Source organism: Corythoichthys intestinalis, chromosome 22 (assembly GCF_030265065.1).
Source record: "Corythoichthys intestinalis isolate RoL2023-P3 chromosome 22, ASM3026506v1, whole genome shotgun sequence".
Lineage (NCBI taxonomy): Eukaryota > Metazoa > Chordata > Actinopteri > Syngnathiformes > Syngnathidae > Corythoichthys > Corythoichthys intestinalis.
Window position 1 is genome coordinate 5,312,219 of NC_080416.1, and position 27,413 is coordinate 5,339,631.

At 40.8% G+C, this 27,413-nt stretch overlaps 2 protein-coding genes across 4 annotated transcripts; both read right to left on the reverse strand.

The window, feature by feature from the left end:
- Positions 1-3,775: 3,775 nt before the first annotated feature.
- On the reverse strand, positions 3,776-11,544 carry LOC130910562 (major histocompatibility complex class I-related gene protein-like). 2 transcript variants are annotated; one of them, XM_057827978.1, is made up of 8 exons: positions 11,380-11,544; positions 5,931-6,197; positions 5,542-5,820; positions 4,756-5,055; positions 4,583-4,681; positions 4,490-4,507; positions 4,293-4,404; positions 3,776-4,220 (listed from the first exon to the last, which is right to left on the reverse strand). In XM_057827978.1, the coding sequence occupies exons 1-7, from the start codon at positions 11,435-11,437 to the stop codon at positions 4,307-4,309; spliced, it is 1,119 nt and encodes a 372-aa protein (XP_057683961.1). In that variant the 5' UTR covers positions 11,438-11,544; the 3' UTR covers positions 3,776-4,220; positions 4,293-4,306. The 2 variants fall into 2 exon arrangements, with proteins under 2 accessions (XP_057683961.1, XP_057683960.1); XM_057827977.1 differs by lacking the exon at positions 11,380-11,544 and adding an exon at positions 6,550-7,052 and having other exon boundaries at positions 3,780-4,220.
- Positions 11,545-12,202: 658 nt separating this feature from the next.
- LOC130910564 (class I histocompatibility antigen, F10 alpha chain-like) lies at positions 12,203-23,591 on the reverse strand. 2 transcript variants are annotated; one of them, XM_057827979.1, is made up of 5 exons: positions 23,425-23,591; positions 22,808-23,074; positions 22,435-22,707; positions 21,649-21,948; positions 12,203-13,559 (listed from the first exon to the last, which is right to left on the reverse strand). In XM_057827979.1, the coding sequence occupies exons 1-5, from the start codon at positions 23,480-23,482 to the stop codon at positions 13,534-13,536; spliced, it is 924 nt and encodes a 307-aa protein (XP_057683962.1). In that variant the 5' UTR covers positions 23,483-23,591; the 3' UTR covers positions 12,203-13,533. The 2 variants fall into 2 exon arrangements, with proteins under 2 accessions (XP_057683962.1, XP_057683963.1); XM_057827980.1 differs by lacking the exon at positions 12,203-13,559 and adding an exon at positions 15,365-15,921.
- Between the last annotated feature and the right edge of the window lie 3,822 nt (positions 23,592-27,413).

A 27,413-nucleotide genomic window follows, 5' to 3' on the forward strand; every position in this document is an offset into this window, starting at 1 on the left:
AAAGTTTGTTAAATATATTTCTTGTATGAAAGCAAAAGCTCCGCATTCGTTTACATTCAGCGATTTCAACAATCAATTTGAAGCGTTTCTATACCCCACTCCGAATCGCACGGCATACAGTGTTCTTACGCAGATATTCAGCATCACGGATCGTCCCTGGCAAAAGAGCATACGGTTGTAAGGGCCTGACTTCGGCGGGTTACATGAGTGACGTCCGCCTCGATCAGTTGGCACAGGTAAAGAATTCCCTCAGCTAAAAATCTATATCTTTCATGGAGAACATCTTACGGGTACGCCAGCGGATTCTGGCAGTCTCCAAAAACCCGTGCCCTCCGAAGAGAGCCCCTCACGATCCGCGCGCCAATGTCGTATGGCTCGTCCAGATACGCTGTTATTGTCAGGAGGACACGTCCGCGGAGGAGTGCTAAATGAATGAATGAATGAATCATTTGAATTCTGGTGTTGAGCAAGATCGAACTCTGAGACGACCAGGTTTGGCGTGTGTTGCCATGGCAACACTTCTCGGTTCCAACATATCCACGTTTCGTAGTCTCACTTAGCTGCGGACTTAGGTCGCACGTGATGAAGTTACTCTCGAAGTTACCCTGCTAAGCCAGAAAACCGGCTTCGTAGTATAGGCCACTGATTTAGGATTGAAAAAGTACAACAGCTGTACCGCATACAAAAAGGAAGGATCGTTGCAGGAGTGATTTATTCGAGGATTCAAGGTAACATGTTTTTTGTACTATGCATGCATTTTGAAACGTGAAAGAAATCAATGGGAGAAATTAACCACTACGGACTAGCAGCACTCTTCAACATATTTATGTAAAGTAAATGCAAACTGCCCTGTTTTTGGCTTTTAACCAAGAATCAAAACTTTCTTACGTCCATATCTATAAAGAATTAGGGGATTTAAGCTTTTATTCACAAGAATTTTCAACGGAAAAAGCTTTTTTGTTAACATATGGGGGCTGCTAATTTCCTAACAGACTAGCCTCATAATTTGCAATATTTACGTAAAATAAATGCTACCTGCACGTTTTTTTTTTTTTTATTTTAACAAAGAATCAAGACTGTTTTACGTCCACATTGATAAAGAATTCAGGGATTTAAGTGTTTATTCACAAGAATTTTCAACAGAAAAAGCCATTGTGGCAGCCCCCTGATCACAAGAAAGAGCAAAGAGACTAGCATTCTTTGACACAGTTACAGATATGCTATCTGCAAGGTTTTTTTGCTTTTAACCAAGAATCGAGACAGTTTTACGTCCATATCTACAAAGAATTCAAGGATTTAAGCATTTATTCACAAGAATTTTCCCCGGGGTAAACTTTTTACATACGGCGGCCGCCTCATTGAGTAACAGATTAGCATCATACTTCGATATATTTACGTAAAATAAATGCTAACTGCCCATTTGTTTCGTTTTTAAACAAGCGACTGCTTTGCGTCCATATCTATAAGGAATTCAGAGATTTAAGCATTTTAGGGCTGCAGCAATCAAATATTTTAGTAGTGGATTAATCGATGGACCAGTTAATTTGAATAATTGAGTAATCGGATAAGGAACATATAAAATACCTGAGCCTCAAACGGTATAAACATTTTTTTAAAATGAGGCTTTATGTACAACAAAAGAACAATTGGCTAACTTACATTGAAAAAGTCCGCTAGCTTAATTGCTATAAAATGCTAACGTTTTTACTTTACAATGCTCTTAACAAATGGTTCAGACACATATTCCCACAGAAAACAGCTAGATATACCTATAAACTAAATTAAGAATGCATTAAAAAACATTAGCTCAAACAAACACTTAGCTTACGTTGGTCTTAACAGGGAGCAGTTGGATTCAGCCATGTGAAGAGGCAGACCAGAAGGCAGTATATCCACCCTCATCAATAAAACTAAATGCAAACTTTCAAAATAAACCATTACAACCCCACTTTAATTAAACGAATACTCGAAGCAACAAAATTTAATTCGAATATTTTTTTGTAATCGAATACTCGAGTTAATCGATTATTCGTTGCAGCACTAAAGCATTTATTCACAAGAATTTTCATCGTAAAAAGCTATCTGTCTCTGTTTCCACTCGGTCAGCTTTGACGGAGATAGGCCCCCTATAGACCCTACTCACTTACGTCACAAAATGACGTGTCGCTGTATCCGGCCGCCATATTGTCCGTATTTTTTAGACCTATTCTCATTGTTTTCAATTAGTCGTGCAAGTTATAGTGCAATTCATGGAAGCCCCGGTGCTTTCAGACGCTGTAAACTCATTGGATGCGTTGCATAAAAGGCGTTATGCGGAAAAGCTTCAGTCTATCCATTCGCCAGATCCATATTTGATGCCTAAATGGATATTTTTCCACCCGCTATCTTCGCCCTCTCTGCCTGACCCTGATATTTACAACTATCTTGTCCACACAAAATCAGCCTATTCTCACGAAACTTTGAAAAACATTAAGAGCAGCACTCGAAGCAACATTACCCTGTGTGATTTCTAAAATGGCGACAAAAAAAAAAGTTGGATAGGTGGATATTGGACTATTTCTTCAATAAAACACGCAACAACTGTGTCTGCCTCATTTGCGAAGAGACAGTTGCCGTTTTCAAAGAGTTCGATGTGACGCGATAATAACAAGACACGCTGACATGTACGACATTACAGGAAAGATACGCAGCGAGAAATTATAGCAACGTGAAGCTAGCACAGCAGCAGTATTTTGCAAGAGCCCGAGTGTCGAAAGAGAACGCCACCAAGACGAGACTGTTGAAATTATGTATTAAAAAAATAATAAAGCAAATGTGACACACAGAAGGGCTTGCTAAAATTTGTTTAAATATATTGTTCTATGTAAATCAGCCCAGGTAGCCCCCCGCATTTTTACCACACCAAATCAGGCCCCCTTTGTTTGGACACCCCTGTTTAACCGATGATCCGTAGACGAGGCCAGCTTCTTTCACTTGTTACCAGCTAAATATTATTCAAAAAATAAAGATGGTGGAACAAATAAGCATCTTGAATTTGAAACTGTATGTTGTCGGCGATTAGCCTAGCAATGATCTTAATTGTGGTTGTCAGCCCAAAACCCTCTAAATATAGATTAAATGCATTTTACCAGATATAAAATGACTACTACATAATCTGTGGTAGTCGTTTGGAGCCCAGTTTTCTCGTCGAATTGCAGCAGTCCATCTCGCTCTCCTCTCCGGGTCTCTCGGAATACGGTAAAACTTCAAATCTCTCCGTCTATCTTCTGTTTTTGCAACCGACCGCCACACACGCCTTCACCATTTTGATTATTAATGTTAACGAGCAGAAAAACACGCCATAATAGGAGGAATTTACGAAGCGGTAATGCGTTAACATGACGAGTAGACGGACAACATGGCGCGGGGGCGTGGCTGTGACATCACGTGAGTAGGGTCTATAAACCTGCCCCGGGCCCCATGTCCCGTCAATATATTATGAAGTGTATGGGTGAGCCTACAAAGTCACGTTGAATTGTGCGAAACTCTTTTTGCGCCTTGAGGGAGGTCAGCAGTTTCTGTGGCCTTTCCAGGGCATCTGTAATGTGACAACCCGTGACGAGAAAAGCGTTTTGTCCACGATGAGCCGCGTCCTAACGCCTTGAACGGAAAGTAAAAGTTGAAGGTAGGAGACGCGCAAACTTTGTTGGGCAAGCAAAAGAGCTTAGAAATCAACAGTGAGGCTTTTTAAACTCAAATTTGCAATAAAACAGCTTAACAAAATGCTGTTATGTGTTCACAAATGTATTGATGAGAATTGGTTGTTGCGCTAACGTCTGCTGGTGGTTGATGAGCGCACGACAGTGAGCAGTTTTGTCATTGGTCAGCCGTTTATTGGTCCGTTTTAATCATACAAGTGCAATCAACAACATGGTCCCGTTTTGATACAAATAGGCTCTGATAAAGTTTTTATTTGAAGCAGTTTTAAAGATCCGTGTAGTATTTTGGAAGGTGAGGCAAAAAAGTGAATCGTTGCTATTGAACTGCTTGTTATGAAGGAAGCGGAAATTGTAGATCATGACAGATTTCAACCAAAGTCAACTGATACAAATAAGAAAAATAATCTAAAATATATCAAATACAGCCAAAAGACCCTGATGGAACAAATGAACAACAAATCTTTTCACACCCAAAGTATTAATAAACTGCTTGCACGAGGACATCGCGCTCGTCTTCCGAACCTGCAGGAAGAAGAACATAGCTGATATTGGATTCACTTTCAAAGAAGAACGTACAGCGTGGGTTTAACTCACCGTGTGACGACGTCTCACTCGGGAGCGGGCTCGGCTAAAGGGGTCTCGGCAGTCGGATAAGTAGTCTCGGAAGCGCGCTCGGATGAAGTAGACTCGGAATCTGCTTGGACGGCTGCCAGAAGGCGATCCAAACATTTAGTTGACATCAAACCTCCACCTTTGGCTTTGTTTAACTCCAAGGAAAACATTTTACTTACAAGCTGGAGCGTATTTGGCTGCAAACAAAATAGACGATTAAAGTTGCAGTCACCAAGGGCGAAAAAGTTGCCGAAAGAGCGAACGTCCCTCACCTTTTCTGCATTTGACGACGAGGACGACGATCGCGACGACCAGAGCCAGGAGCGCCAACGGGACGGCGACGGCCACCGCCGTCTTCCTCTGTTCTTCCGCTTCACAAAGCAATAAAAGTCAAGTGATAAAACAGGGGTGTCCAAACTTGCGATCCTGGAATCCTGTCGCTCACCTCGTATGCGCTCGTTGCTCAGGACGTTGGCGGGATCCAGCGGGATGACAACGTCCTCCGGGACGCCGGCCAGCTGGAAGACGCACTCGTACTTGGCGTCGGGGTCCACCGCTTTGAGGTCGGCGGTGGTCTGGAAGGTCCCGTCGTGGTTGGGGAGGGTCTCGCCCATCTCCACGTCCTCAAAGAGCTCTTCGCCGTCCTTCTTCCAAAACAGGGCGGCCTCCCTGGGGTAGAAACCCGTGGCGTGGCAGGTCACCGGCGACCGCGACGTCTTCTGCAGCAGGGAGATCCGCGGAAGCTCTGACACACGCGTGAGAAAGTACAACAGAGTATGATGAGAATATGGAGAGGAGAAAGAATGAGTGAAATGTCAAAAAAGTGTGGGAGGAAAACTGAAGATGTGATGTGAAAGGGCCATGAATGATAAAAATATGGGAGATAAAAGATGAAAGAATGAAATCCAGAGATTATGTGTGACAGGACAGGAAAGGGAGAAAAGATGATTACAAGGAAACAATGTGTAAGAAAAATAATAGGGAATGTATGAAAGCGTGAGACAAAATAGGGAGAGAATCTTTTAGGAGAAAAGATGGCAATATTTCAAAGAGAAATGGGGATGAGAGAGAAGACCGAGAGGACGAAAAATGGAAAATGTGTGTGGAGATGAAAGAATGTATGAAAGGACAAAAGATGGAAAGAAATGGAGAATGTGTAAGAGAGAAAAGGAGAACAGGCTGTCCTGGCAGTCATTTTCTTGCAGGGGGAGGTGGTGTGCTAAGATTGTACCTGTTCTCATGAGGAAGTCCCTCCCAAAGCTCACGTACTTCTTCAAGTAAGAAGGGCATTCCTCAGTGTAGTAATAATTCAAGTATTGATTATAGCTGTCATCTTGGTCCCACTTGTGTTTGGTGACGACAGCTTGCGGCTTGACCGCGATCCACCTCAGTCCCTTCAAATCAAACGATATAAAGTCTTCTCCGTCGTAAGCGTAGTGTTCCCAACCGTCCACCTCGCCGGTCTCATCGTCCCATTCGCAGGCATACATCCGCTGGAACATGTGAACACCTGAGAGAAAGGCACGTGACGGCGTGCCCAGAGATAAGCCAACGTCTGCTGAAAAAGGCGACCGGCGCATGAAATGTCTTGAAATGCTCCAAAGTTGGACGGCGACAAACCTCCAGTTTGGTTGAAGCGCTCTTTAGCGGTTTCGATGTCGACTTCGTAGAGCTGCTGTGCACCAATACTGATCTGTGTCTGTGTCTCCCAGTACCGCGGCTCCTCGGCTGTGATTTTGTTCATCCAGTCCTGTTTAGGTCTATATTTCCCGCTCTTGCTGTCGTAGTGGGTAATCTGAAGGCCGTCAACATAACCGACACTCATGTACTCTGGGAAATTTGGAATTTGTGATGACCCTGTGTGGATATACTTGAGCGTGTGGATCACTGAAAGAAAAAAAACATTTGTTTATTTGATGTCCTAAAAAAAAGCCATATCCTATTCTTCTTTGAAATGAGATGCCCACGCTTGATAAGTTACTTTTCATGAAGGAAACCAATATTATTAGTTTTTTTACTTAAATATTTGGAGATCTGCTTGCAGATAAACTTTTCACACGATTCGACATCATTCATTTCTTTTGACGACTTTCCTTTTTCAATCTTTGCCGAATGACCTTTGCCTTATTAGGCTCGTCAAATTATTCTTCCGTGTTATATCATGAGGTCAAGTTTGGAGCGAGCTTTGCTGAGGCAAAGTGCGTCACAATACGATCAATTTGAAAATACTGGAACTTACCAGGATGGACGCTTTGGATTTGCGCAACCACCAGCAACAACGCTGCCAAATCTCTCATCTTTAGTATTTTTTGTTCCTCTACAGTCGTAGGTCGACCCTCGAATGACAGCAAAAGACTGACGCCCTCACCTGAGTTTAGTTGGGCTGTGACGTCAATTGACTTTCATTTTCGACAAGTGCGCCTTTCTGCGAAATCACGTGATCACTCGTGGGTGGAGACAAAACTCGTCAAATCACATTAGCGGTGTTATCCCAAGGAAAACTGAACAACTTTTGATTGTGGTCTTCAAGTCGTGCTTTTGTACTCACTGGCTGCCATTGACAAAATAGTTGCCCGGAAATATTGAATGTAAATGCCCCCAAATGAAATCATTCACTGCCGTTGAAGGTGATAGAAGTCCAATCCGTTCGAACAAGCAGGTGTTGGCAACACCAAAAAGATAACAGGAATTGTCCCCAAAAAATTTAGTGGCCTGAAAATGCCCCAAAATCTGGCAAATTGAATCAGAATGGCTTTTACTGTCATTTGGACGTCTATCACCGTCAGTGGCAGTGAAGGATTGTTTTCAAAAACACAGTAATAATTCTTGTATCCACTGTGTTTTTTTTAACACTTTAAAAAAACAAAAACAACAACAAAATACTAATTCTGGGTGTAATTTCACTTTTGGCCACTTGATAATGCTAAAGTACTTTTATTTGGACGATTTCCACCGAACAGAATGTTAAAATTTCTCTGGAATTCTGCTGTCGACGCTTACAATTTTAGATTCATTTCATAAGAATGCAATTTTGAGCATGATTATAAATGGATTTTTCCAGATGACTACAAAAAAAATCATGACGGTTCACCAATGTTTTGTGGAACACTAGAAGGGATCGTTACACTTTATAATATTTTAGTGCTTTCCATGACTTTGCTCAATGTGTATCTTTTTTTAAGGTGTATTCAAAATTTTACAGGAGTGGACTATAATCTTTTTAGCAATGGAAATGAGAATAATGTTATACAATTCATTATTAATTTTCATGTAATGTAGTGCAAAAAGCGTTTACATTTGAATGAAAATGACTAAGAAAGTTTTGGATGAACCTCAACTCAATGTAGTCCATAATACATTTTTTGGGGTGAATAACATTGCGAGCGATTGAAAAACAACAAACAACCGCGGGAATATGATTCCGTATAAAAAGTTGCATCGGTGACCTGTTTTTGGTGCCTTCCGTCCAATTGTAAATTTTGACGTCAATGGAGTCTTGCATGACTTTGACAAATGAGAGCAGTAAAATTTTGTCAGTCTTGTGTGTATCATTTTCTTCTGTTGTTTTTCCAAAAAGAAAAGGAGAAAGTCATTTGTTGGATTAAAAGGAACAAAAATAAATGTTATGAGGCGGAATTCTTGGAGGAGGATTTTCCAAATGTGTGTTTGTAACCTGAAAGAAATGACTTTCTTTACTTCAATGGCATTTGTACGTACAGTAAATGGACAGATATGGCTTGAGTTGAGCCTGGAAAGTCAAGTTGAATTGTGTCGAACTGCCGTCTGGTCTTCACAGTCCGTTTGCGCCTTAAGGGAGCTCAGCAGTTTCTGCGTCCTTTCAAGGGCATCTATAATTTGACCACCCGTGACGAGAAAAGCGTGTAGTTGACGATGAGCAGCGTCTTAACGCCTTGAACGGAAAGTAAAAGTTGAAGGTGGGAGACGCGCAACCTTTGATGAGCAAGCAGAAGAGCTTAGGAATCAACAGTGTGGCTTTTCAAACTACAATCCGCAATAAAATGGCTGCCCTGTCTGTATGAGCAAATATACTGATGAGAATTGGTTGTTGCGCAGATGCATTGATGGCGCCTCTGCTAATGGCTGATGAGGAATTCATGACAGTGAGCAGTTTGGTCATTGGTCACCCATTTATTGGTTCATTTTGATCAAACAAGTGCAATTAACAACATTGACTCGTTTAGATACAAATATGCTCTGATAGAGTTCTTAATTGGAGCAGTTTTAAAGACCCGTGTAGTATTTTTAGATAGATAAATAGATACTCTATTGATCCCCACAGGGGGAAGTCATCTGTCCTTTAGGGCAGGGGTCCCCAACGACCAGGCCACGGACCGGTACCGGTCCGTGGCGCATTTGGTACCGGGCCGCGCAGAAATGATAAAGAATTTATTAACGACTGCATTCTGGCCGATTAACTTTGGCCTGTGTCGCTTAACACACTGAAATCTTGGTCTACTCTAGATATACAACAACAGGATAGGAGGTCGTCATAGAAATGCATTGATTAGACGGTTAGCAGTACATCTTGTTTTGTATATGGCGGAAAACACAGACAAGACTGAAAAAGCAGTTTCTGCTCTTGCACTCCTCTTTAAAAGAAACTGCTGTATTTGAAGCCAAAACAACTGTTGTTTGATAGAACAATATGTCTATATGCTGCCATAGCAGATTCATCGCACATTAAGCCCCCAAACTATTTTTAATTTGTCCGTTTTACCCTGAAAACCCCCGTTTACTGATGTCGCACAACCGCTTTTGTTTCAACCCAGCCATAATACGATGGTAATGAATTAAATTTATTATTCAAAATGTCTGTCATTTTTAGCTTAGAATCATTAATTGATGTATCATATTTCGTCTTAAAAGAAAAAACGAATTTTCAAAATTATTCACATATTTTAAACCTTTAAACAAATTACGTCAAAGTGAAAAAAATGGCGTCTGTAAAAAAGTCACGGATATCTACCTCATAACTATCGCTTAATTGTATTTTTTTTTAGGGCTGTCAAACGATTAAAATTTTTAATCGAGTTAATTACAGCCTAAAAATTAATTAATTGCAATTCAAACCATCTATAAAATATGCTTTTTTTCTGTAGATTATTGTTGGAATCGAAAGATTAGACACAAGATGGATATATATAAATTCACAATACAGTACAAAAGGACTATTTGTTTATTATAACAATAAATCAATAAGATGGCATGAACATTATTAACATTCTGTTAAAGCGATTCATGGATAGAAAGACTTGTAGTTCTTAAAAGAAAATGTTAGTACAAGTTATAGAAATTTTATATTAAAACCCCTCTTAATGTTTTCGTTTTAAGAAAATTTGTAAAGTTTTCAATCAAAAAATAAACTAGTAGCCCTCCATTGTTGATGTCAATAATTCCTTACACAATGCTCATGGGTGCTGAAGCCTATAAAATCAGTCGCACCCAAGCGCCAGCAGAGGGCGGCAAAACTCCATAAAACACAATTAACAAGCAGTTCATTGTACTGTCATTTAAATCTGTCTGAGCGGGGGGAGTGCGTTAATTGCGTCAAATATTTTAACGTGATTAATTTTAAAAATTAATTAACGCCCGTTAACGCGATAATTTTGACAGCCCTAATTGTTTTTGTTACTGTCGCATTTTCTCCGATATGTTAGATGATAAATAATCGATCCAAACAAAGAAAAAATGAACTCCACTCCTTGATGTCTGCGATTTCTGCATCGTGACCCTTGTTATATTACCATGTTTCACCCATAAAATCCCCCCAAAATCCAGCTGTGGCCATTCACAGCTGTGTCTTGACAATTAGTGATACATGCTACATGGAGTTTTTGGATCGAAACAAGATAAGTACGCGATAATATCTCGTTAAAGTCATGGCGTCTGTAATTCTGTTCTCGCGTGCTCTCACCTCCAGATAGGGATTTGCTGTTTAAAAACTTTTTTTTTTTAAAAATGCCCTCCTGCTCAAAATTTTTCCTCCCCCAGAAAATTAAGATTTTAAGCTTTCCAATGATGTATCACATGTGCATATCAGACAATTTTGAAATTTGGCCAAATTGGGGGTCTCAGAGTGGAACTTCAAGTCACCTGAGTGTTTTCCGCCATATCTATTTGCGCTTGGCCTTGATAATAACGTATGACGTAGGTTGTCACCCATCACATTTGTTCTTGAAAATAATTAGCCCCCACACTAGAATGACTGAAAAACAGACGTCTCTGGACAGATTTTTTATGGGGAAAAGGGAACCTGACGAGCCAGAAGATGAGCCTACAACCTCGAAGAAAACAAAATCATGCTACTTCCAAATCACTAAAGACCCACGAGCTGCGAAGGAGTGGATTTGTGACCCGTATGTGAATAAACCGAGTGATTCGAGCATGTCGGTGCAACAGGAATATCAGCTTTTAGAGATCGCAAATCACGACGACCTTAAACGTACGTTTGAGACAACAACTCGACCGAGGTTCTGGATTAAAGTCATTTCGGAATATCCTGACATCGCCAGGAGAGCACTGAAAACTGTGCTCCAATTTCCGACATCGTAGCTTTGTGAAGTGGGCTTCTCTCACTCTCCCATCTCGGGACCATCTCGTCTCAGCGAAACAACCTCAGGCCTCCCACTGATTTATATTTGCTGTATTTTTCTGCCGCACGTTGCCGGTGTTCTGACAAATTTGGCATGCGCGTAACGTTAAAAATGACAGCGACTGCAACGATTCCAAGGTACGCACTACAAACTTTCTTTAAAGAAAGGAATATTAACTTACGTTTGCCATGTTAGCTGCACACAACAACTGCACACAGATCTCTCACTTAACGACTTCGCCGTGTCGTTAAGCATTAATTTTGGCCATTTTCGTGTTGCACATGTATGTTTATGATGTAAATAGTTTTTAGCACTGTTGGATAACATTGAGAGTCTAACTGAACATAAAAGAGGGCTTTTTTCACCACCACAACAGCTTTGGGAGCAAAATTTTATAAGCTTTGCTTCGACAAAATGCGTCACAATACGATCAATTTGAAAATATTGGAACTTACCAGGATGGACGCTTTGGATTTGCGCAGCCACCAGCAACAACGCTACCAAATCTCTCATCTTTAGTATTTTTTGTTCCTCTACAGTCGTAGGTCGACCCTCGAATGACAGCAAAAGACTGACGCCCTCACCTGAGTTTACCTGGGCTGTGACGTCAATTGACTTTCATTTTCGACAAGTGCGCCTTTCTGCGAAATCACGTGATCACTAGTGGGTGTAGACAAAACTCGTCAAACCACATTAACTGTGTTATACCTAAGGAAAACTGAACAACTTTTGATTGTGGTCTTCAAGTCGTGCTTTTGTACTCACTGGCTGCCATTGACAAAACAGTTGCCCGGAAATATTCAATGTAAATGCCCCCAAAATGAACTCATTCACTGCCGTTGACGGCGATAGAAGTCCAATCCGTTTGGACTGGGAGTAGTGGCAACACCAAAGAGATAACAGGAATTGTCCCAAAAAATTTTGTGACCTGAAAATGCCCCAAAATCTGGCAAATTGGATCAGAATCAGAATGGCTTTTACTGTCATTTGGACGTCTATCACTGTCAGTGGCAGTGAAGGATTGTTTTCAAAAACTTTGTGGATACAAGAATTATTACTGTGTTTTTTTTTAACACTTAAAAAAAAAACAACAACAACAACAACAAATGCTAATTCTGGATGTAATTTCACTCTTGGCCACTTGATAGTACCAAAGTACTTTTATTTGGACGATTTCCACAGAACAGAATGTTAACAATCCTCTCCCATTCTGTTTTCGACGCTTACAATTTTAGATTCATTTCATAAAAATACAGTTTTGGCCATGATTTTGATTTTTTCCAGATGACTACAAAAAAAAAAAAATCATTCCGGTTCACCAATGTTTTGTGGAATACTCGAAGGGATTGCCACACTGTATAATATTTTAGTGCTTTCCATGACTTTGCTCAATGTGCATCTTTTTTGAAGGTGTATTCATAATTAGAGAGATAAAGAGATAACAGGAATTGTCCAAAAAATTTTGTGACCTGAAAATGCCTAAAATCTGGCAAATTGAATCTGAATCATAATGGCTTTACTGTCATTTGGACGTCTATCACAGTCAGTGGCAGTGAAAGATTTTTTTCAAAAACTTAGTGGATACAAGGAGTATTACTGATTTACCATTTACCTTTTTTTTTTTTTTTTAACTCTTAAAACAACAACAACAACAACAAAATACTAATTCTGAATTTAATTTCACTCTTGGCCACTTGATGGTGCCAAAGTACTTTTTTTTGGACGATTTCCACCGAACAGAATGTTAAAAATTCTCACGCATTCTGCTTTTGACGCTTACAATTTTAGATTCATTTCATGAAAATACAATTTTGGGCATGATTATGAATTGATTTTTCCAGATGACTACAAAAATCATGACTGTTCACCCATTGGTCAATGTTCTGTGGAGCACTCGAAGGGATCGCCACGCTGTATAATATTTTAGTGCTTTCCATGACTTTGCTCAATGTGTATATTTTCTAAATTGTATTTAAAATGTTTCAGGAGTGGACTATAATCTCTTTAGCAATGGAAATGAGATTACTGTTCAACAATTCATTATTAATTTTCATGAAATGTAGTGCGATATGCGTTTACATTTAAAGGAAAATTACTGGTAAAAGTTTTGGATGAACCTCAACTCCATGTGGTCAAAAGAACTTTTTGGTGGTGAATAGGATAGTGAGCAGTTGAAAAACGACACACAACCGGAGGAATTTGATTCCGTTGCCTTGTTATTAGTTGTACATAAAAACCTGTTCTTGGTGCGTGTTTCATCCATTTGTAAATTTTGATGTCAACGGAGTTGCATGACTTTTCACAAATGAGAGCCGTAAAACTTTGTCAATCTAGTGTGTATCATGTTTTTTTTTTTTTGTTGTGTTTCCAAAAATGAAATGAGAAACTCATTTGTCAGATTAAAAAGAGCAAAAATAAATGTTATGAGGCTGATCTCTTAGGGGATGATTTTCCATGTGTGACTTTTTTTTTTACTCAAAATGACATTTGTGTGGGCAAAAAAAATGGCTTGAATTGAATCGGGAAAGTCACGCTGAATTGTGCAAAACTGCTGTCTTGTCTTCACAGTCCATTCGCATCTTGAGGGAGATCAGCGGTTTCTACGGCCTTCAAAGACCGTCTATTATTTGACGACCTGTGACGAGAGAAGCGTTTTGCCAACGGTTATTTATAAAGAATTCAGGGATTTAAGCATTTATTAACAAGAATTTTTATCGTAAAAAGCTCTATGTGACAAGGCGACGCCACATTGGCTAAAAGACGAGCATCACATTCAACATAGTTACGTAAAATAAACGTAACTTCCGCTTCACAAAGCAACAAAAGTCAAGTGATAAAACAGGGGTGTCCAAACTTGCGACCCGCTGTCCAGTTTTTTTTGACGCAAAGCAAATGATGAAAATATCATTGAGTAAGATGCTTAAAGGGCAACTGAAGACCTTTCCGGATTTTGGTGTAATTTTACGAATATAAACTTTGGATGAGTTCGTCAAAACAACCATGACATTATCAACACGTAATTACAAGGATAATTTGCGTTGCGTTTCCATTGCCGTAAACAGCCTACAATGGCGCCGTTTTACTTATATACAGAGATAAGAGGCAGAGTGGAGTAGATACAAGCATTCATTGGGGCCGTGCTTTTAATTGGCAAAAGCTTTGTCAACTCTCCCACAGCAACCATAAATATTGTGGGTAGCGACGTGGGGAAGAATGACAAGAGTCGATCTTTTTCTTAACACCCTATAGTGTACCCAACGCAGAGAAGATATAGCATTTGTAGCCACCACACACAGTCATGGATGCACCACATCCCATCATGCATTTGGGCAGAACAGTTAAGTCGCTACTGTATCATTTACTGAAAGCTCAACAAGTACACTAGATGGCAATATTTAGTCACAATATTTACGCAAAATATACGTAACTTCCGCTTCACAAAGCAACAAAAGTCAAGTGATAAAACAGGGGTGTCCAAACTTGCGACCCGCTGTCCAGTTTTTATTGGCGCAAAGCAAATGATGAAAATATCATTGAGTAAGATGCTTAAAGGGCAACTGAAGACCTTTCCGGATTTTGGTGTAATTTTACGAATATAAACTTTGGACGAGTTCGTCAAAACAACCATGACATTATCAACACGTAATTACAAGGATAATTTGCGTTTTTTTCGCAAACCCGGAAGTAGGCAACAGAAGACTACCCACAGCTAGCACTGCAGCAACGATGTCGGTGATATTTCCACCAAAGGTAACCATTCAGGATCGCTCTTTCGTGACGCTACCAATGGCAAAGGCTCCCAGGGAAGATGAACTACAATCAGTCCCTACATCTTTGAACCTGACACATCAGATGACGCCATTTGACAGCTCAACACTTCACGAACGGGAGAGCGAGTGGTAAGCCTCGTGATTTTTTTATTTGAGAGAATGCGATTACATGGTTGTATATTTTTCTATGCTCTCCACATAGCTAAAACTGGATATTAGGTAATGGGACAGCTCCTACTGATCTAAATATGGTAAAGCTAGCCCAAATGTGGCTAAATGAATGATATTGATTTTTCAAAATAAATGACAAAACAATTTTATTTTCCAGGTGTTGCTGTAAACCGTCAAGTAATTACCCTTCCGAGAGTATACCTGTGTCGTCAGGCGATCCCAGACGTGAGAGCCAAACTTGAGGTGGCTGAAGCACTGACAGGAGCATGAATTACATTTAAAAAATAAAACCATAAATCGTAAACAACATTGACGCATTTTGTTGACTGTTTAATGTATTCTATTGGAAAATATTGTAATCAGATTGTAATCATATTACATTCTGAAAAAAATTCAATAGGCCACAATAATAAATGATACGAGATTTATGTTGAATCAGCATCAGCTTTCACTGTCAGATTGTGACACAACATACAGTGGGGAGAACAAGTATTTGATACACTGCCAATGGGAAAACCCATTTGCCAGTGTATCAAATACTTGTTCTCCCAACTGTATAAGCTAAGTTATACCAAAAACACAGTGGCACACATCAAAGAACATAAATTTAGTAAGCAACACAAAGTTAGGATAGCAACTAACTAGCGCTACATTGAAAAATGAAAGTGGCAGTGGGAAATATGTATCTACTCTTTTCTGTAGCATGAAGTGTTCTCTATACAAAGATAATGCATTATCATTAAAATGTGAAGGTATATTTTTCTTTTAAAAATGTGTACTGTATATATGACTAGTTTATGATTTCATCTCATCAAAATTTGCTACATTTATTTCTCCTAAGTCATCATCATCTGATGTCGCAGACGGAAGAAATTCAGCATCTGGCAGGCCTCATAGGATCTCTTCAGTCGTCATCGGTGGACACCGCATCACTTGGGTCATCATATGACTCGACCCATTCTCTCTTGATTTTGGGAAACTGGGTGGCGACTGACTTGCAACGCTTTTTTCATCGTGTTGAGGGTTTCCGCCGCTTAATTTTTTATGTTTGGCTTCCTGGAGAAAAAAAAAAAAAATCACAGCAGCATGAAAATATTGGATGAATCCTAATTTTAATTTAATAATCATTTCTTGGTGATCAAATAATAATGCACCAGTCAAAGCAGCATCTATTTGATGCTATTGTTCCCTCTTCAAATGGGAAGACCTTGATGTTGAAGTAGAGCAGGGCGGTAAACCGAAATTTTACCGTCACCGAAATTCTTCACGATGACCGACGTAATTTTGACCATGTCGGTAAATTCGGTAATTTAATAAAACAAGAAAATATAGTATTTTTATCCCGCTTTGACGCTGTGTTGTTCGGCTATGTTCATTCCCCTTCAAGAAAGCAGACAGTGTGCTTACGTATGGAGTCACGTGGTTTTCAGGAAGCCAATCAAACAGAAGCCCAGTAGGCTAACGCTAGCGGCTAACGGTACAAGTAAATGGGATGGAGTCGGGCTTAAGTTAGCTTCACCAAACTTTCACCTGACATTAAGTAAACTCTTGGCGGGTTCCAGACGGGCTTTCACCCGCTGTCCTCCCTGGTTCTCACGATATTAGGAGAGGATGCTTTTAGTGCGTTCTTCTGGTAGCCAAGCCACAGGCTAACGCTAGCAGCTAACAACGGCTACAAATGAACGTGAAAGAGTCGGACAGCGGCTCTAACCTTGTCGAAACGGCGGTAATTAATGAGTGGACTGGGCACGGACTTCATGTAGAAATCATCATGTCGCGTTATTTGGCATCTCTATGTGATTTTCCTGAAAGCTTTCATGATGGTAAAGCACTCAGCATAAAGTAGCCTAATCCAACAGTGAAGCCTATATATAATATGACAGTTTAATGGCCACAGCTATTTTTCTGTATGGGTTTGCTTTATTCTGCCATCATAAAACCTTAAATGTTTCATTGGCATCAGAGCAATACAGCTTTAATCTGGTTGTGTCTGTGTGGGGGGTGCATGTATTAAAAAATGTTTCGGGGGGAAAAAAAAAAAATGAAACATTGACGTAAACACTTGTGTTGAATAATTATGTCACAGCAGCCATTACCAATAAATTGTCTGAAGTGTACTGTTAAAGCTGCAAGTCGTTTGTGTTAGAATGACATGTTTGCACAGTCATCATATTGATTTTTATAATGTTATACATTTTCCAAGTCATACAAGCTGTTATAAATGTTCACACTAGAATTCTTATTGTTTACAAGATTTTCTTAACACTAAGTGTTTGGACTGCATGTGCAATTGTTAGATTGAAAGCTGGTTAAATAAATTTAACGAGAAACGGTTAATTTGTATTCCATGCATTGATTCAAATTTTCAAATATATAACAGTCCGCTTGGGCGAATTTATCGTCATTTATCGTTATCGAGGTTTTTAATTTATCGTGATACTTACTTAAGGCCATATCGCCCTGCCCTATGTTGAAGTATAATAGTTATTGTTTTATTGAGATGTATTTGATACATTAGGGCCTGCAGAGGATTGTTTAATAAATAGGCTTTATATTGACCCTGTGACAGGCCAAAAAACGAGCCAAGGACCTAGTTGGTGCTGGGAACATTTGAATTTACATAATACCTATTGATATCGTCATAAAATCACATGAGTAGACCTGTCAGCAAACCTATCTACTTATGACATTGCCTGGCTCTGCCAGACTATTCTCCCTGTATTTTTCAAACACTGAGAGAAATAGTCTGGGAACCATCCCATTAACGGCCTTTCGAGCAGGTACAAAATCAATCGACAAATCAGATTCCTTTATTTGCGTGACGTATTGTGCACGAGCAACGTCACTCTTGCGCGCCGAAAGTCTCTACCACAACACGGATGGCGAACGGGATAACCGAGAATATGTTCCAATCCGCGGTAAATTCTGTTTTAAATGAGCTAAAACACATCGACACGAGTCATTGACAACAGTCTGTCTCGCGCTAGCCATGTTGAAGAAACTCCGCTCTCTTCGTATGTTTACTTCCACGCGCAAGTCCCTCGTCATTTCACTAACGTCACGTCTGCCTGTTGCTGATTGGTCCACTCCGTTGTCTGTTTGCTATGGCTTGCTCCGCCCTGGAAATTGTATCCGCATGAATGGTGGCCAGACTCAATAGACCCTACTCACCTACGTCACAAAATGACGTGTCGCTGTATCCGGCTGCCATATTGTCCGTATTTTTTAGACCTATTCTCATTGTTTTCATGCAAGTTATAGAGAAATTCATGGAAGCCCCGGTGTTATCTGACGCTGTAAACTCATTGGATGCGTTGCATAAAAGGCGTTATGTGGAAAAGCTTCAATTTATCCATTCGCCAGATCCATATTTGATGCCTAAATCGATGTTTTTCGACCCGCTGTCTTCGCCGTCTTTGCCTGACCCTGATATTTACAACTATCTTGTCCACACAAAATCAGCCTATTCTCACAAAAGTTTGAAAACTTTAAGAGCTTGGAGGCTTATAAATGCTACGTTGCTGGTTGGGTGAAACAGGTCCTCGTAAACGAAAATTCGGCAGGAATCTTGTGCTCGGGAAGGTGAGTTACGAAATTTTCAATACAAAATCTTTTGTTCTTGCTAACATCCACTGTCAAGTCTAATGTATTTCATGTCATTTGTCAATGGAGCTAGGGGTTTTAATGTTTAAATGGTTTAGCGATAGCACTCTCACTACATACATATATAATATGTAATAAATATGAAGTGCGATAGCACTACTCCAGATTGTCCCTAGTTGAATTTATTTTTTGGCTTTTGACCTCAATAGTGAAATTGTAAATTAATTGTATGACAACTGTCTTATTATCCCCTTATAATTATATATTTTCAGGTAGTTCATTCACAACGTCTGAGTGTATGTTGTCAGCGATTAGCCTAGCAATGATCTTAATTGTGGTTGTCAGCCCAAAACCCTCTAAATATATATTAAATGCATCTTACCAGATACAGTGCCTTGCAAAAGTATTCGGCCCCCTTGAACCTTGCAACCTTTCGCCACATTTCAGGCTTCAAACATAAAGATATAAAATTTTAATTTTTTGTCAAGAATCAACAAGTGGGACACAATCGTGAAGTGGAACAAAATGTATTGGATAATTTAAACTTTTTTAACAAATAAAAAGCTGAAAAGTGGGGCGTGCAATATTATTCGGCCCACTTGCGTTAATACTTTGTAGGGCCACCTTTTGCTCCAATTACAGCTGCAAGTCGCTTGGGGTATGTTTCTATCAGTTTTGCACATCGAGAGACTGACATTCTTGCCCATTCTTCCTTGCAAGACAGCTCGAGCTCAGTGAGGTTGGATGGAGAGTGTTTGTGAACAGCAGTCTTCAGCTCTTTCCACAGATTCTCCATTGGATTCAGGTCTGGACTTTGACTTGGCCATTCTAACACCTGGATATGTTTATTTTTGAACCATTCCAATGTAGATTTGGCTTTATGTTTTGGATCATTGTCCTGTTGGAAGATAAATCTCCGTCCCAGTCTCAGGTCTTGTGCAGATACAAACAGGTTTTCTTCCAGAATGTTCCTGTATTTGGCCGCATCCATCTTCCCGTCAATTTTAACCATCTTCCCTGTCCCTGCTGAAGAAAAGCAGGCCCTAACCATGATGCTGCCACCACCATGTTTGACAGTGGGGATGGTGTGTTCAGGGTGATGAGCTGTGTTGCTTTTGCGCCAAACATATTGTTTTGCATTGTGGCCAAAAAGTTCAATTTTGGTTTCATCTGACCAGAGCACCTTCTTCCACATGTTTGGTGTGTCTCCCAGGTGGCTTGTGGCAAACTTTAAACGAGACTTTTTATGGCTATCTTCGAGAAATGGCTTTCTTCTTGCCACTCTTCCATAAAGGCCAGATTTGTGCAGTGTACGACTGATTGTTGTCCTATGGACAGACTCTCCCACCTCAGCTGTAGATCTCTGCAGTTCATCCAGAGTGATCATGGGCCTCTTGGCTGCATCTCTGATCAGTTTTCTCCTTGTTTGAGAAGAAAGTTTGGAAGGACGGCCGGGTCTTGGTAGATTTGCAGTGGTCTGATGCTCCTTCCATTTCAATATGATGGCTTGCACAGTGCTCCTTGAGATTTTTAAAGCTTGGGAAATCTTTTCGTATCCAAATCCGGCTTTAAACTTCTCCACAACAGTATCTCGGACCTGCCTGGTGTGTTCCTTGGTTTTCATAATGCTCTCTCCACTTTAAACAGAACCCTGAGACTATCACAGAGCAGGTGCATTTATACGGAGAGTTGATTACACACAGGCGGATTCTATTTATCATCATCGGTCATTTAGGACAACATTGGATCATTCAGAGATCCTCACTGAACTTCTGGAGTGAGTTTGCTGCACTGAAAGTAAAGGGGCCGAATAACATTGCACGCCCCACTTTTCAGTTTTTTATTTGTTAAAAAAGTTTAAATTATCCAATAAATGTTGTTCCACTTCACGATTGTGTCCCACTTGTTGTTGATTCTTGACAAAAAACATAAAATTTCATATCTTTATGTTTGAAGCCTGAAATGTGGCGAAAGGTTGCAAGATTCAAGGGGACCAAATACTTTTGCAAGGCACTGTATAAAATGACTACGACATAATCTGTGGTAGTCGTTTGGAGCCCAGTTTTCTCGTCGAATTGCAGCAGTCAATCTCGCTCTCCTCTCCGGGTCTCTCAGAATACGGTAAAACTTCAAGTCTCTCCGTCTATCTTCTCTGTTTTTGCAACCGACCGCCACACGCGACTTCACCATTTTGATTATTAATGTTAACGAGCAGAAAAACACGCCATAATAGGAGGAATTTAGGAAGCGCTAATGCATTAACATGACGAGTATACGGACAACATGGCGCGGGGGTGTGGCTGTGACGTCATGTGAGTAGGGTCTATAGCTGGAACAGCGGTGAGTCTGGTGTACTTATGACAGGGCAACAGCAACAAAAAAAAAATGTCGCACTTCAACAAACAGGCAGTAGGAGTCCCCCTCGTTTATCAACAGAAGTGCATTACGTTTTAGAATCATAAAAGCCATTAAGGATCTATACTTACGTATTTGTAAAACCAAGGTTGCATTGTTGTAGGTTTTCAAAGCTGTTGTGGCTGAAATGAGGAAAACATTGAGCCGATTGGGGACCTGTATGCATGCTCACAAAAATGGTCCAAACCTTTTGCAGGAGAAGTTTTTTTGGACCACTCCTAGAGTCTCGAGTCTTCCTGTGAGCAATTAATCGCTATGCGTCAAGATGGCATGACGAATCCCGCGAGTAAAACCCAGAAAATGTTTGCAATATATGGCGAGGATAGCGTGGTGCTATATTTCCGTGTTCAGAGTGGTGGCGAGGCTTCCTGGAAGTTACGTCATGAGGTAGCGGTCGGCAGGACGGCGCGTCCCTCGTTGCTATGGCCATAAAAACTATGCGGTCAATTATTATTTTTTTTTTTTTAATGTGACTTTTTGAGACAGCGAATGATGCATTTAATACAATTCAACTGAGTAAAACACTCGAGCGAAATCTGAAAAGCTCTTCAGTTGCCCTTTAAAGTGCATGTGACATGACAAAAAAATCCATGAAATGAGCGATAATGCTTCACTGCTATTGATGGCGATAGACGTCGAATCTAATGACCACCAAAACTTAGAAATAAAGAAACCCACTTTAAAAACCTGTTCTTTTTTTACACGAGTTAAATCCTCTGGTTAAAAGAAAAGTTTAGACACCTCTGTCGGAATCCTGTCGCTCACCTCGTATGCGCTCGTTGCTCAGGACGTTGGCGGGATCCAGCGGGGTGACGACGTCCTCCGGGACGCCGGCCAGCTGGAAGACGCACTCGTACTTGCCGTAGGCGTCCACCGCTTTGAGGTCGGCGGTGGTCTGGAAGGTTCCGTCGTGGTTGGGAAGGGTATCGCCCATCTCCACGTCCTCAAAGAGCTCCTCGCCGTCCTTCCTCCAAAACAGGGCGGCCTCCCTGGGGTAGAAACCCGTGGCGTGGCAGGTCACCGGCGACCGCGACGTCTTCTGCAGCAGGGAGATCCGTGGAAGCACTGACACACGCGTGAGAAAGTACATCAGAGGATGATGAGAATATTGAGAGGAGAACGAGTGAGTGGAATGTCAAAAAAGTGTGAGAGGAAAACTGTAAAGACGTGATGTAAAAGTGCCAAGAATGAAGAAAATATGTGAGATAAAAGATGAAAGAACGAAATCCAGAGATCATGTGTGACAGGACAGGAAAGGGAGAAAAGATTATTACAAGGAAACAATGTGTGAGAAAAATAATTGGGAATGTATGAAAGCGTGATAGACAAAATAGGGGGAGAATCTTTTAGGGGAAAGGACGGCAATATTTCAAAGAGAAATGGGAATGAGAGAGAAGACAGGACGAAATATGGAAAATGTGTGTAGAGATGAAAGAATATATGAGAGGACAAAAGATGGAAAGAAATGGAGAATGTGTGAGAGGGGAAAGGAGAAAAGGCCGTCGTGGCAGTCATTTTCTTGCAGGGGGAGGTGGTGTGCTAAGATTGTACCTGTTCTCATGAGGAAGTCCCTCCCAAAACTCACGTATTTCTTCAAGTAAGAAGGGCAAATCTCAGTGATGTAATGCTTCCGGTGTTGAAGATCAAATTGGTCCCACTTGTTTTTGGTGACGACAGCTTGCGGCTTGACCGCGATATACCTCAGTCCCTTCAAATCAAACGAAATAAAGTCTTCTCCGTCGTAAGCGTGCTGTTCCCATCCGTCCACCTCGTCAGTCTCATCGTCCCATTCGCAGCCATACGACCGCTGGAACATGTGAACACCTGAGAGAAAGGCACGTGACGGCGTGCCCAGAGATAAGCCAACGTCTGCTGAAAAAGGGGACCGCCGCATGAAATGCTCCAAAGTTGGACGGCAACAAACCTCCAGTTTGGTTGAAGCTCTCTTTAGCAATTTCAATGTCGACTTTGGAGACCTGCTCCTGAGCAATACTGATCAGTGTCTCTCTCTCCCAGTAGTGTGGATCCTCGGCTGTGATTTTGTTCATCCAGTCCTGTGTAGGTCGTAATTTCCTGCTCTTGCTGTCGTAGTGATCAATCTGAACACCGTCAACATAACCGACAGCCAAGAACTCTGGGAAGTTTGGAATTTGAGACGACGCCGTACAGATGTACTTGAGCGTGTGGATCACTGAAAGAAAAATTTTTTTTTTTTTTTTTTGATGTCCCAAAAAAATCTTCGACTAAACCTCTTTAAATGGCATGCCAACGCCAGATAACATTTCATTTTACGTCGGCAACCAAGAATATTAGCTTTTTACTTCAATATTTGAAGATCTCCTGCTTAAAGACAAACATTTCACACGATTCGACATCATATCTTTTGACGACTTTGCTTTTTCAATCTTTGCCGAATGACCTTTTCCTTATTAGGTTCGTCAAAATATTCTTCCGCCTAATGTCGTGAGGTCAACTTTGGAGCGAGCTTTGCTGAGGCAAAGTGCGTCACAATACGATCAATTTGAAAATATTGGAGCTTACCAGGATGGACGCTTTGGATTTGCGCAGCCACCAGCAACAACGCTGCCAAATCTCTCATTTTTAGTATTTTTTATTCCTCTACAGTCGTAGGTTGACCCTCGAATGGCAGCAAAAGACTGACCCCCTCAGGCCCCTCTCTGAGTTTAGCTGGGCTGTGACGTCAATTTACTTTTTTTTCCCACAAGTGCGCCTTTCAGCGAAATCACGTGATCACTAGTGGGTGGGGGACAAAACTTGTCAAATCACATTAGCTGTGTTATACCAAGGAAAACTGAACTATTTTTGATTGTGGTCTTCATGTCCTTGCTTTTGTACTCACTGGCTGCCATTGACAAAATAGTTGCCCGGAAATATTGAATGTAAATGCCCTCAAAATGAACTCATTCACTGCCGTTGACGGTGATAGAAGTCCAATCCGTTTGGACAGGCAGGTGTTGATAACAGGAATTGTCCCAAAAATTTAGTGACCTGAAAATGCCCCCAAATCTGGCAAATTGAATCAGAATCATAATGGCTTTTACTGTCATTTGGACGTCTATCGCCGTCAGTGGCAGTGAAGGATTGATTTCAAAAACTTAGTGGATACAAGAATTATTCCTGTGTTTTTTTTTAACACTTAAAAACAACAACAACAACAACAAATGCTAATTCTGGATGTAATTTCACTCTTGGCCACGTGATGCTGCCAAAGTACTTTTATTTGGACGATTTCCACCGAACAGAATGTTAACAATCCTCTCCCATTCATTCATAAAAATACAATATTGGGCATGATTATAAATTGATTTTTCCAGATGACTAAAAAAAAAAATGACGATTCACCAATGTTTTGTAGAACACTCGAAGGGATTGCCACACTGTATAATATTTTAGTGCTTTCCATGACTTTGCTCAACGTGTATATTTTCTAAAATGTATTTAAAATGTTTCAGGAGTGGACTATAATCTCTTTAGCAATGGAAATGAGATTACTGTTAAACAATTCATTATTAATTTTCATGAAATGTAGTGCGATATGCGTTTACATTTAAAGGAAAATTACTGGTAAAAGTTTTGGATGAACCTCAACTCCATGTGGTCAAAAGAACTTTTTGGTGGTGAATAGGATAGTGAGCAGTTGAAAAACAACAAACAACCGGAGGAATTTGATTCCGTTGCCTTGTTATTAGTTGTACATAAAAACCTGTTCTTGGTGCGTGTTTCATCCATTTGTAAATTTTGATGTCAACGGAGTTGCATGACTTTTCTCAAATGAGAGCCGTAAAACTTTGTCAATCTAGTGTGTATCATGTTTTTTTTGTTGTGTTTCCAAAAATGAAATGAGAAACTCATTTGTCAGATTAAAAAGAGCAAAAATAAATGTTATGAGGCTGATCTCTTAGGGGATGATTTTCCATGTGTGACTTTTTTTTACTCAAAATGACATTTGTGTGGGCAAAAAAAATGGCTTGAATTGAATCGGGAAAGTCACGCTGAATTGTGCAAAACTGCTGTCTTGTCTTCGCAGTCCTTTCGCATCTTGAGGGAGATCAGCGGTTTCTACGGCCTTCAAAGACCGTCTATTATTTATATTATTATTTATTTATTATTATATTATTATTATTTATTTATTATTTATATAACGACTGCTGTTTGGCCGATTGACTTTGGCTTGTGCCGCTTAACACACCAATATCCCTGTTGACTCTTGATATACAACTACAAGATAGGAGGTCGTCATAGAAATGCATGGATTGGACTGTTAGCAGTACATCTTGTTTTGTATATCTACGTATATGCGCTTGGCTTCGATAATAACGTATGACGTCGCCCATCACATTTGTTCCCGGAAATAATGAGCCCCCACACTTGAATGAGTGAAAAACAGACATCTTTGGACAGATTTTTTACAGGGAAAAGGGAACCTGACGAGCCAGAAAATGAGCCTACAACCTCGAAGAAAACAAAATCATGCTACTTCCAAATCACCAAAGACCCACGAGCTGCGAAAGAGTGGATTCGTGACCCGTATGTGAATAAACTGAGTGATTCGAGCATGTCGGTGCAACAGGAATATCAGCTTTTAGAGATCGCAAATCACGATGAACTTAAACGTACGTTTGAGACAACAACTCGACCGAGGTTCTGGATTAAAGTCATTTCGGAATATCCTGACATCGCCAGGAGAGCACTGAAAACTTTGCTGCAATTTCCAACATTGTAGCTTTGTGAAGCGGGCTTCTCTCACTCTCCCATCTCGGGACCATCTCGTCTCAGCGAAACAACCTCAGGCCTCCCGCTGATTCAGCGGATGAGTTGTATTTTCACTGCACTTAAAATGACGGGGCTAAAAACAAATGTTATTTTATATTTGCTGTATTTTTCTGCCGCACATTGCCGGTGTTCTGACAAATTTGGCATGCGCGTAACGTTAAAAATGACAGCGAATGCAGCGATTCCAACTTAAGGTACACACTACAAACTTTCTTTAAAGAAAGGAATATTAACTTACGTTTGCCATGTTAGCTGCACACAACAACTGCACGCAGCTCTCTCACTTAACGACTTCGCCGTGTCGTTATGCATTAATTTTGACCATTTTCGTGTTGCACATGCATGTTTATGATGTAAATAGTTTTTTAGCACTTGGATAACATTGAGAGTCCGACTGAACATAAAAGAGGGCTTTTTTCACCGCCACAAAAGCTTAGGAAGCAAAATTTTATAAGGGTGGAAAATTTGACAGAAAACCGGTCCGTGAAAAAAAGGCCCAAATGACACCAGTACGTGGTGCAAAAAAAGTTGGGGACCTGTGCTTTAGGGAAAAAGAGGCAAAAAGTGTCCTGTTGCTGTTTAACTGCTTGATATCAAGCAAGAAGAAATTGTACATTATGACAGACTTCAACCAAAGTCAACGGATACAAAGAAGAAAAGGAAAATCTCCTAAAATACACCAAAGACTGCAAAAAGGTCCTCATGGGACAAATGAACAACACATCTTTTCACATCCAAGATGATGAGAAAACGCTTCCACATAGGCAGGCGCTTATCTTGCAACATCTGCAGGTGGAAGAACACAGCATATATTGGATTCATTTTGAAAGAAGAAGATACCGAGTGGGTTCAACTCACCGTGGGACGACATCTCACTCGGGAGCGAGCTCGGCTAGAGGGTTCTCGGCGGAGAAGCGGCAGTCTTGGGAGCGCTCTCGGCGGAAGCGGGCTCAGAATCGGCGTGGACGGCTGCCGGAAGGCGATCCAAACATTTAGTGGACATCAAACCTCCACTTTTGGCTTTGTTTAACTCCAAGGAAAACTTTTTACTTACAAGCTGGATCGTATTCGGCTGCAAACAAAATAGACGATTAAAGTTGCAGACACCAAAGGCGAAAAAGTTGCCGACGGAGCAAACGTCCCTCACCTTTTCTGCATTTGACGACAACGACGACGATCGCGACGACCAGAGCCAGGAGCGTCAACGGGACGGCAATGGCCACCGCCGTCTTCCTCTGTTCTTCCGCTTCACAAAGCAACAAAAGTCAAGTGATAAAACAGGGGTGTCCAAACTTGCGATCCGCTGTCCAGTTTTTGTTTTCGCAAAGCAAATGATGAAAATATCATTGAGTAAGATGCTTAAAGTGCATGTGACATGACAAAAATGAAATGAGTGATTATGCTTCACTGCTATTGACGGCAATAGACATTCAATCTAATGACCACCAATAAGTTAATACTTAGAAATAAAGAAACCCATTTTAAAAACCTGTTCTTTTTTACCCGATTTAAATCCTATCGCTCACCTCGTATGCGCTCGTTGCTCAGGACGTTGGCGGGATCCAGAGGGACGACGACGTCCTCCGGGACGCCGGCCAGCTGGAAGACGCACTCGTACTTGGTGTCGGCGTCCACCGCTTTGAGGTCGGCGGTGGTCTGGAAGGTCCCGTCGTGGTTGGGGAGGGTCTCGCCCATTTCCACGCCCACAAAAAGCTCCTCGCCGTCCTTCTTCCAAA